General features: G+C 45.7%; 2 protein-coding genes across 2 annotated transcripts; one reads left to right on the forward strand and one right to left on the reverse strand.

The window, feature by feature from the left end:
• The first annotated feature begins 242 nt into the window (after nt 1-242).
• Nucleotides 243-4,594, forward strand: LOC127760080 (pentatricopeptide repeat-containing protein At1g80270, mitochondrial-like). Its single transcript, XM_052284290.1, has 3 exons — nt 243-457; nt 1,261-1,810; nt 3,090-4,594. The coding sequence occupies exons 1-3, from the start codon at nt 423-425 to the stop codon at nt 4,338-4,340; spliced, it is 1,836 nt and encodes a 611-aa protein (XP_052140250.1). The 5' UTR covers nt 243-422; the 3' UTR covers nt 4,341-4,594.
• A 103-nt stretch (nt 4,595-4,697) lies between these two features.
• Nucleotides 4,698-6,820, reverse strand: LOC127760081 (eukaryotic translation initiation factor 6-2-like). Its single transcript, XM_052284291.1, has 6 exons — nt 6,562-6,820; nt 6,333-6,429; nt 6,119-6,249; nt 5,695-5,825; nt 5,467-5,577; nt 4,698-5,357 (listed from the first exon to the last, which is right to left on the reverse strand). The coding sequence occupies exons 1-6, from the start codon at nt 6,569-6,571 to the stop codon at nt 5,097-5,099; spliced, it is 741 nt and encodes a 246-aa protein (XP_052140251.1). The 5' UTR covers nt 6,572-6,820; the 3' UTR covers nt 4,698-5,096.
• Nucleotides 6,821-10,831: the final 4,011 nt, after the last annotated feature.

Raw genomic sequence — 10,831 nt, forward strand, 5'->3', positions numbered from 1 at the left:
TTCCTTTATCTCAAAAAAAAAAAGAGAGACCAACTTGAAGAGATAAATCTTCAGAAAAATGATTATTCCCCCTTTAGAGAATGCCCTAAAACCCAACTTTTTAACACGCCAGTCGCCGCGCAATATATTACCATTAATTCCTTGTGTGCACTTCCCCGCGTAACCGCAGCCACCGTCACGGAAGAAGAAAAAAAAGAAATATCTAAAAGGCCCAGGCCAGCCACAACCCACAAAGCCCGCAACAGGAAACCACCACCTCACCTCACCCGCCGCGCCCCTCCATTCGCGTCGCCGCCTGGGGTTTTAGCCGCCTCCCCCTCCCCCTGGGGTTTTAGCCGCCTCTGCCCCTCTCTTTCTCTCTTCCCCTCTCCATCGCGGAATCCCTCCATCGCCACGACCCCGCCGTCTCCTCCGCCGCCGCCATGTGGGCGCTCCGCCGCGCGGGCAACCCCCTCAGGTACCGCCGCCCGCGCCTCCCCTGTCTCTCCCCCCCCCCCCCCCCCCCTCTGCCGCTGTTCATGTGGGATTTCGTTGACAGATGATTAATGATATAATAAATCTGTGGCTTATCTTGTTCTTTATCCGTGCCTTTCTCCCACTCTTATTTTCTGTCCCTGTTGGGGGCGTGGTGGCGACAAGTAGATCCATCCATGCCTTGTTTAGTTAGTTCTTGGGGGGTTTATTTGTGTGATTTCCTCGGTGCCAAAATGTGTGGTGTCCCCCGTTAACAGGACACGGTTTCTTGTAATTAATGGCCATAGGCGTTGCTTGGGGAGAAAGTTGATCATTGCTAGTGATTTATTATTTTTTCAGTTGGGGAGTATGGAGTTGTTTGTATTATCCACCTGAGGTTGGGACTCTGTTTTGTTGTAATCTATTGAATTTCTATGCAAATTGCAGTCTTATCATCTTGGGTTTGACTGAAATATATCAGTTGGATGTATGTGAGAGACATGACTGTGTATCTACTGTGTGTAGATGTGCTTGAAGAAGTAACCGATCTTAGATGTTTGTCTATGTAGACATGATTATTACTTTGTGTAACATTATGTACGAACGATAGTAGATATGTTGGAAGATGGAACAACACCTCTGCTTGTTTCAATCATCTGGTCATGTTATTGTGAAATGAAGCAGATATTTTGTATTTCGTTTGCATGTGAATCCATGTCCAGGATCATAACTTGTACCTATCATCCCATGTTTCATGCGTTGTTAATACTGATATTTGGCTTGGCTAACTGTTTGCTGCTGTTTTAGGGTCCGTGCCTACCAAGCTTTGAGTGCCCGTGGTTGTGCGAACCTTGAAGTAATTCTAAATGCAGATGCAAAGAATGTAGAAGAGCATCATGAGCGGGACTGTCAGAAATTGGATTGCTGTCATCAACCAAAACCATTGGTCTGCCAATCATCATTCTCATCAGGCCGTTTCATGTGGAGTAGGGGTTTCTCTTCTCAGGCCGGTGCAAGTTCTGGTGATAAGCAGGATGAGTTGGAGGAAGGGTTTTCTGATCTGGAGGTTCCACCAGAAGCTGATAAAAAGGATTTAGATTTGACATCCGATGAGAGTTCTGATGAGGACACCATTGATGCAATTGGCTTGTCTGAAGTGGAGGCTGATGCAAAACCTGAGGAGCCGATAAAGAAGTCACAATCCACTCTTCTTAAGGCTTTGCTGGTATCTCCAAGGGTTGATGTCGCTGGAGCAACGAAAAAATGGCTTAATGATGGCAATACATTGGAAAGAAGTGAGCTCTTTTATGTCCTTCTTAGTCTTCGGAAGCGGAAGCTCTACACCAAAGCCTTGCAGGTGTTTAACTTGGCCTTTACATGTTTTAGTTTTTTCCATGATAGCAAACGTTATGTCCTTTCTGCACATTTATAATTATCGATAATGCATGTAGCGGCTGTTATGCTCGTTAGCTTGGCATGTGTTAAGAATGTTACTTTCTGAAACATATTTGCGACGTCAATGGTGAATGAGCTTTTGGTTTTGCACATAAATGAAGAGCTATAGCCTTGTAAAATGTAGCATGCACTAGATGAGGTAGGGGCACTTTAGAATGATATGTCTATATGCTTCTTCTTGAAGTCCTAGAGTATTAAAAAAAGAAGAAGTGATGAAGTACTCTTAGTCTCTTACTATGGGAATGATGCTAGACAGCTAGAGGGATATAAGAAGCACACATAATTTCCTTGACTGTTGAAAAATACAATGTTGTTGAGATATCACCAGTTCACCACCTGTACTTCTATATTACATCCTAAACTTAATTTAGTATGAGAATGTTATTGTTACTTTGCAGATCATGTGAATGGTGTGCAAACTGCTTCTTCTTTTCTATAGTATCAGACTCTGAAATTTGTTAGAGTGCTTGTGTTGGTTTTGTTTGTCAAAGGGCGTTGTCTTTTTCTGTTCATTCCATGCACGTTTTGAGTATTACTCCATTTCTTTGATTCTCTCTTCTTTATGCTGCAGCTTTTATTGACCACCATGTTATTTTACTGTTATGCATTCCAAGCATGTTTACCCCTTAACATACATATTGTGCCATCTGTGCTTTTTAATCTTTCGTTGTAATACTCATGTTTGGTTATACATGATGTTTGAAATAGCATAGCCATACTTGTTTCTTTTTATGTGCAATCTATCGTGTCATGATGAAATGAATGCTACCGTTCTTTGTAAATTACTAGCAAAATTGTGTCAACTGTCTATACTCTTATGTACAAAACAAATTCTTATTGGTAACTTAGTGGACCAATGTAGCTATCTAATAGATCTTAGTCATGCAGCTATAGCTGTCTTAGATAATAACAAAGCCACCTTCCTTCCGAATGCATTTGTACCGCTGCATGTTACCAATTTTCAAAATTTCACTATTCTTTGATTATTTGTAGCTGTACACGGTGTTTACTTTGATGGAACTTGTTACATAAACTTTTTTCATGTGAACAACCTCATATCTAAAACACTTAAGCTTTGTAATCTAGGTTAGCCTGAGACCGAAAGGTGCTCTTTCACTGTAATTATTTACCTCGGTCTTTGTGTTTTCTAACTCAGAAGATATTTACTTCATTTTCTGCAGCTTCTGGAGTATGTTGAAGAATCCAAACTATTTGATCTTGGAGAACGTGATTATGCTTCACGTGTGGATTTGGTAGCTAAAGTCCACGGTATTTACAAAGCTGAAAAGTATATTGAGAATGTTCCTGCATCTCATAGGGGTGAGGTTGTATACAGGACTCTTTTGGCTAACTGTGTGGCTATAGCCAATGTGAAAAAAACAGAACAAGTCTTCAATAAGATGAAGGACCTTGGATTTCCAGTTACCGTATTTTCTTGCAATCAGCTTCTGCTACTCTACAAGAGAGTGGACAAGAAGAAGCTTGGTGATGTTCTCACAATGATGGAAAAGGAGAATGTGAAGCCTTCCCTCTTCACTTATAAGCTCCTTGTAGACACCAAGGGTGCTGCTAGAGATATTGAAGATATGGAGAAGGTCATTCAGGCAATGCAAGCAGATGGAATTGAACCAGATCTTCTGATTCAAGCCACAATTGCAAGGCACTACATATTTGGTGGTTATCGTGAGAAAGCTGAGGCAATTTTGGAGCAAATAGAGGGGGATGATATCAATGAAAACCGTTCTGCTTGCAAATTTGTTTTACCCCTGTATGCTTTTCTTGGCAAAAAAGCTGATGTGGAAAGGATCTGGAAGGTTTGTGAGGTCAATGCTCGTCTAGATGAGTGCATGTCTGCTATAGAGGCTTTTGGTAAGCTTGGAGATGTTGAAAAGGCCGAGGAGATATTTGAGAATATGTTCAAGACATGGAAGACACTCTCGTTCAAATACTACAATGCTATGCTGAAGGTGTATGCCAACAAAAAGCTTTTTGACAAGGGGAAAGAGCTAGCAAAGCGGATGGGTGATGATGGTTGCAGACTAGGGCCCTCAACATTGGATTCACTTGTGAAGCTCTATTCGGATGCAGGAGAGGTGGAGAAAGCTGATTCCATATTGCATAAGCTATCATATAAGAACAAGATTAAGCCTTTGTACACCACATACTTGATGCTGCTTGATAGTTATTCCAAGAAAGGAGACGTCCATAATGCAGAGAAATTGTTCAGCAAGGTGCGGCAGATGGGTTATACTGGGAGGATTAGACAGTATCAGCTGCTTCTTGAGGCATATCTGAATGCAAAGACCCCACCTTATGGATTCAAGGAGAGGATGAAGGCTGATGACATTTTCCCCAATAGGGCTGTGGCATCTTTGCTTGCTGCTACCGATCCGTTCAACAGGAAGAACGCAATGTCTGAATTGCTCGATTAGGTTCTTCTGTTAGGTTTATTTTGTGGCCATCCAATACATGTGCTGCTTATGTCCTGCCAAAATATATATGACGATGAGATAATAATGCCTTAGCGATGTAATGAACTAGTAGTGTTTGCTTGCACTTGGATAACCTTTTGCGGCTATTGCCTTACCGAGCAGGCGAGTAGGATTGGAATCTTATGAATGTTAATCTTAGTTTTATTTTGTCTGCTTCATTGACGTGCTACGAATGAAGAGTTACTTTGGTCACATTTTATGCGTGTCAACTGTCTCTTGACTTGTTAGCAAACAAATGTCAGTTTTGCCAGTGCTTGCTAGTCCTTCAGCTAATGATACATTATGTTTTCTTTAGGCATTCTTAACGATTTTGCCCTATGAACTTATGTTTGTTTGCGTTGCACTGTGTTGTACTCTACCAACAAGTCCTTACTGATAGAGAAAATACTCTTTGCTGCACTGTGATCTGACATATGTTGGCTACCTTCACTTTGTTTAATATTCTGGTTTAAGACAACATTCTTTCCTGAGCTGAGCATAATACTAAATTATATTTTGACTTCAAAAAAGCACTTCCATCGTTCCAGATTTGCAAAGATACAAAATTCATCTTTGACACAGGATCAAAACTGCATCGATCCACGCGAACATTTACTGTCACTACTCAAGATACAGCAAGGGATATTTTTGGCTTTAAGCATTCTTGAATTCTGACCGAAAATCCCCCAAAGCAAAAACCGGTCCCTCCTCCTCTCTCTATAGGTAGCTGCTGACGACGAGCGACCTGCTCATGTCGGCGCCGAGCGCCCCCGGCCGTCCGTCCCTCAGCCGGAACACGCTCTCCACCACGGACAGCTCCGTCGCCGTCGTGTCGGCGCCGCAGAACGCCGCCCAGTCGTTCACCGCCATGCCGGCGGCCACCACCTCGCTGCCCCGGTTGATGGACCCGGCGGCCAGTGGCACCTCCAGCAGCGTCGACAGCTCCGCCTGGTCCTCCACCGACGTCTGCGGGTGAACCTGCATCATTCACAGGTTTCAGAGAACTGCAAGCTCCAGTGCCATGGCCTAATAACTAGTACTCCAGTGATTAGTGATGTTGATTAGTTTAATTGTGATAGAAACTTACAAGGCCCCCTTTATTGGAAAAGGCGCAGAAACTCCCCACCAGGATGTTTCCTGCAATGGTTTGCCTGAACACCTCCACACCAAGAACATCTGAGATGATCTCCTCGGTTCCCTGTTTACAGGCAATGTAGTTTGGTCAGATGGGCTTATGCTGTGGCATTGTTTGCTAATTGCTCCTATATGCTCAACTCTGTGATTTTGGAGTAGATTTTCCAAAGAGATGACTTGCCTGGTCCAGGTCTGGGTGTGTGAGGGCGACATGGTCGTTGCAGGCAACGCAATTGCCCAGGGCGGAGAGGCGCTCCTCGATGCGCTGGACGACCACCTGATCAGGCAGGCTGTTCTTCAGATGCTGGAGCTCTGGAAACATCAACAACATGTCAGGTCAATTTCTTATCAGAAAGAAGATATGCCACCAAGAGGACTTCTTGTTTTTTTAAATTTTTTTTTTAAAAAAACAGTTCGTTGTCCCCATTATTTACAAATTGGAGTAATTCACAAGTGAATCCTGGTGGTGAAATCAGATCTCTTGTTTATCTCAGTTTGATTAAAATCTGAGTACTTGAAACTGAATTTGACTGAAGAAAATATTCCGGGACGACAAGCAGAGTAAAGCAGAGGCATCCATGGTGAGTACTGAGTAGTGTTGATACCTTGGTCTGTGGTGGTATGTGGCAGGAGGAGGCCGTTCTTGTTGCCGACGCACATCCTCCCGATGATCCTCGTGCCGCCGATGGACGTCCTGACCACCGGCACGACGTCGGCGAGCTCGGATTCGAACACGCTACACCATAACAAATATCGGATTCAAACCAATGCTAAAAATCCAAGATTCACACGGCGCCAATGCAATGCAGCTACGCAAACCTGAAGAAGTTCTCTGCTCCGCCGTCGGGGAGCACGCAGTAGGCGTTGGTGAGCCTCGCGAACACTCCAATCTCGCTGGAATTCTCAAACCTGACGCCTGCAATGCAGAACCGATTTTTGAAAAAAAAAATCATACACCGATCGATTCGAATTGGCAAAATCAACAAGAACAACAACAACAAAAAAAAAAAGAAGCAGGATACGAGATCACCGGGAGAGAGAGACTTACGGGACGCCATGATTGCCGGATGATTCGCTTACTCGCAGTCAGCCAACCAAGAACTCCTGCGCGCGAGCGTAAACCGCGGGAGGCGAGGGGAGCGGCGGCGATGGAGGTGGGCGCTGGTGGTGTCGCTGTGTTGGGTCGACTATAGATGACGACGGTGCAGTGCTCGTCTTATACCACGTTGGGGATCGAGTAGTAGCTGTGTTGTTGGGTTGGACTCGGTTACGTTTTCTCCAAGTTCCTTTGGGGGCGTTGTTGTTTTTGGGGTAGGAGTTGGTTTCGTTGGTGCCAAGTTTCCTGATGGTCAGCGCCGGCGCCGCATGCAGCTGCTACAGGAAAAGTTCAAGGTTGCCGACTTCCTTCACATGTTGCGAGCTTTGAAATTCACGAAATTTTAAACACCAAAATGATACTATTTCACCCGAAAATTCCGTTTTTATTTTTATTTTTTGAATCTGGACAAAGCCTATTCAATTTCAGTTAACTTTGCATTTATCATATTTTCCAGCCCAATTTTTTTTCCCAATTTAGCAAAAAGTATTCAAATTTAACCAAAGTGTGTTCCGTTTTCAACTTTTTTTTTCTGAGATTTCTCGAAATACCTGATATTCCAGGTCTATCGGTGTTCCCCGATTTTTTTTTTTCTTTTGGCTTAGAAACAAGTAGAACCCTGAAGTCCTGAACAGTGAACAGTGAACACAACTCACCCGCCTAGCTTAAGCCAGGTTTTTTTTTTTGTCTACTTGTGAGTTTGGAACGAGACAATGGCTGTGTTATTTTGTGTGGGTTAGGAACTAATCCCATGCACGAGCAGCAAATTAGTCGTATGATAAATTAAGTATTAGTTAAAATATTTTTAAAATAATTAATATGAATTTTTTAAAACAATTTTCATGTAGAATTTCTTTTTTTTAAAAAAAACACTCAGTTTAGGAAGCACCACAAACGAACTCCAATATGGCTTGGCAAACGTCGTCCTACTATGTTAAGTATATTACTGCTTCCGAAACGTGCACGGTCCGGCCCGTATACGACGCGAGCGGGCACGATCGTCTCTCCATCCCCATGTGTAGCCCGAACTAGGCCCAAGAACAGAGCAAAGTTTAGCTCGAGATCGAACGGCGGACCTGGCAACAGAAGCAGCGGCGTTTCGATCGCCGTCCGTCCACCGGCGGCTGGCTGAGCCTGAGCTCGTCAGGCGGCGGCGGCGGCGCGGATTCCGTCCATCGACGGAGGGCAGGCCCCGGCCCAGGCCACTCGCCGGCCAGCGGTCCCGATCGACGCCGACGACGAAGACCCTCCTGTGTTTAATTTCTTCGTCATCAGCTACAGCTAGCGGATCGACCGACGCTTTAGTCCCACCTCGCCATTTCACGCGGAATGCGCGGCCGATAAATCCGGCGCCATCCCCGGCTCGGTCGCCGGGCCTGGTAGCGCGGGCCTGTCACTCCAGCTTCGGAGGGTAGAGTTGGCGAGGGAGGATATATATAAGTTTGGCTCAGCGTCGCTTGAGTCCTCCTGGCCCCGGGGTACAGATAAAACACCACGGGCGCCTCTGGTTATCGTGGCGAAGCCCTGTCGATCTATCTCGGTCGTTTCGGGCTGTGACCCTCGATTTCACCGGAGGGGTTTGCCTTGGCCATCACCACTGACCCAACAGGGAGGGGGGCCGCGCCTGTGGTTGGTGGTGGGTAGGGTAGTGAGCGGCGAGGGGGGTGTGTCGCCATGCGCGCGTGCCCTCGTTACCGTTACTGCCCTCCTGCCCATGCGGGCGGGCTTCCCAACCAATGGCCGGAGGAATCCTTAGGTTGAGCCCATGTCTGGTGTTTGTACCTCGAGGATTCGCGCGCTTTGACAAACAAATATAAAATTCCCTCTCGCCAACTCTTTTTCGCTGAATTTTCGTAAGTGATACAAAATGATTATGCCATCCTATTAATCAAATACCATCTTATGAGTAAATCCTATTATTCAATACCATCTTATGAGTAAATGCTATTCTCAAATGATGGATACCTGAACAAACGAAAAATACCCATGCTATTCTCAAGTGGTGGATACCTGAACAAACGAAAAATACCCATGTCATTCTCAAAAAAAAAAAAAAAACCCATGTCTCATGCTATTCTCAAGTGGTGCTATTCTCAAGTGGTGGATACCTGAACAAACGAAAAATACCCATGTCTACAATGATTAAACGTTATATATACGCAAATAGCGTCATAGTACTAGACAGAGGCATCGATTACCTTGAAAATATGCGGCATTGATTACCTTGAAAATATACTTTTATTAATTCAGCACTCTTGTTAAGGCGCCATCACACATCAGTACCTAACCTAACTAAACTGTGGAAGTTGAGGACTCAAACATGCCAGTATTCTCCCAATTGTCATTCGGATCAGAAACTTTGGACCGGTAGATGATCTATTGATCTCCACAGCTTGTGAGCTGAATAAAGCTTAATTCCTCCCGTGCGAGAGAAATACAATCAAAATTCTTTGCGGCAGTGCCACACGATCCCGTGCGGCACAGTGTAGACCGGCTACGCGAGTCCCATCTGCTGCATCCCAAGCCGAGCTGACCTATCCCGTAACACCACGTAGACCAAGCCACAGCTACCGGCCAAGCTAGTCTGCCTAGGAATTAATCGAGGTTCGAGGCACCCTCTACCCGTCGCGTGCCTACCATCGTTGGTGAGTTCTATCGCTGCTCTCCATCATGAGATCCACCGCCTCCCCCACGCGCTTAATTAGCTCCAACTATTCTCTCCACCGTTTCAAGATTTAATCCGGCGGCTGCTACGCGGCTCCGCCCTTCACCATCCAAATGGCGCCCCACCCACACATCCATACAGCGGAATTTACGGGGCCCCGCCGTCCTCCTCTACGCCCGCCGTCGGTGTTCTCGTCGGGGATAGACTCAAACATGGTGGTGTGTATAGATGGCCAAAAGGCCCGTCCGGCACGGCTAGGCACGGCCCACCAGCCATCGGGCGTGTGTCGCCATGCGCGCGTGCCCTCGTTACCGTTACTGCCCTCCTGCCCATGCGGGCGGGCTTCCCAACCAATGGCCGGAGGAATCCTTAGGTTGAGCCCATGTCCGGTGTTTGTACCTCGAGGATTCGCGCGCTTTGACAAACAAATATAAAATTCCCTCTCGCCAACTCTTTTTCGCTGAATTTTCGTAAGTGATACAAAATGATTATGCCATCCTATTAATCAAATACCATCTTATGAGTAAATCCTATTATTCAATACCATCTTATGAGTAAATGCTATTCTCAAATGATGGATACCTGAACAAACGAAAAATACCCATGCTATTCTCAAGTGGTGGATACCTGAACAAACGAAAAATACCCATGTCATTCTCAAAAAAAAAAAAAAACCCATGTCTCATGCTATTCTCAAGTGGTGCTATTCTCAAGTGGTGGATACCTGAACAAACGAAAAATACCCATGTCTACAATGATTAAACGTTATATATACGCAAATAGCGTCATAGTACTAGACAGAGGCATCGATTACCTTGAAAATATGCGGCATTGATTACCTTGAAAATATACTTTTATTAATTCAGCACTCTTGTTAAGGCGCCATCACACATCAGTACCTAACCTAACTAAACTGTGGAAGTTGAGGACTCAAACATGCCAGTATTCTCCCAATTGTCATTCGGATCAGAAACTTTGGACCGGTAGATGATCTATTGATCTCCACAGCTTGTGAGCTGAATAAAGCTTAATTCCTCCCGTGCGAGAGAAATACAATCAAAATTCTTTGCGGCATTGCCACACGATCCCGTGCGGCACAGTGTAGACCGGCTACGCGAGTCCCATCTGCTGCATCCCAAGCCGAGCTGACCTATCCCGTAACACCACGTAGACCAAGCCACAGCTACCGGCCAAGCTAGTCTGCCTAGGAATTAATCGAGGTTCGAGGCACCCTCTACCCGTCGCGTGCCTACCATCGTTGGTGAGTTCTATCGCTGCTCTCCATCATGAGATCCACCGCCTCCCCCACGCGCTTAATTAGCTCCAACTATTCTCTCCACCGTTTCAAGATTTAATCCGGCGGCTGCTACGCGGCTCCGCCCTTCACCATCCAAATGGCGCCCCACCCACACATCCATACAGCGGAATTTACGGGGCCCCGCCGTCCTCCTCTACGCCCGCCGTCGGTGTTCTCGTCGGGGATAGACTCAAACATGGTGGTGTGTATAGATGGCCAAAAGGCCCGTCCGGCACGGCTAGGCACGGCCCACCAGCCAT

The sequence above is a fragment of the Oryza glaberrima genome, chromosome 1, assembly GCF_000147395.1.
Source record: "Oryza glaberrima chromosome 1, OglaRS2, whole genome shotgun sequence".
Lineage (NCBI taxonomy): Eukaryota > Viridiplantae > Streptophyta > Magnoliopsida > Poales > Poaceae > Oryza > Oryza glaberrima.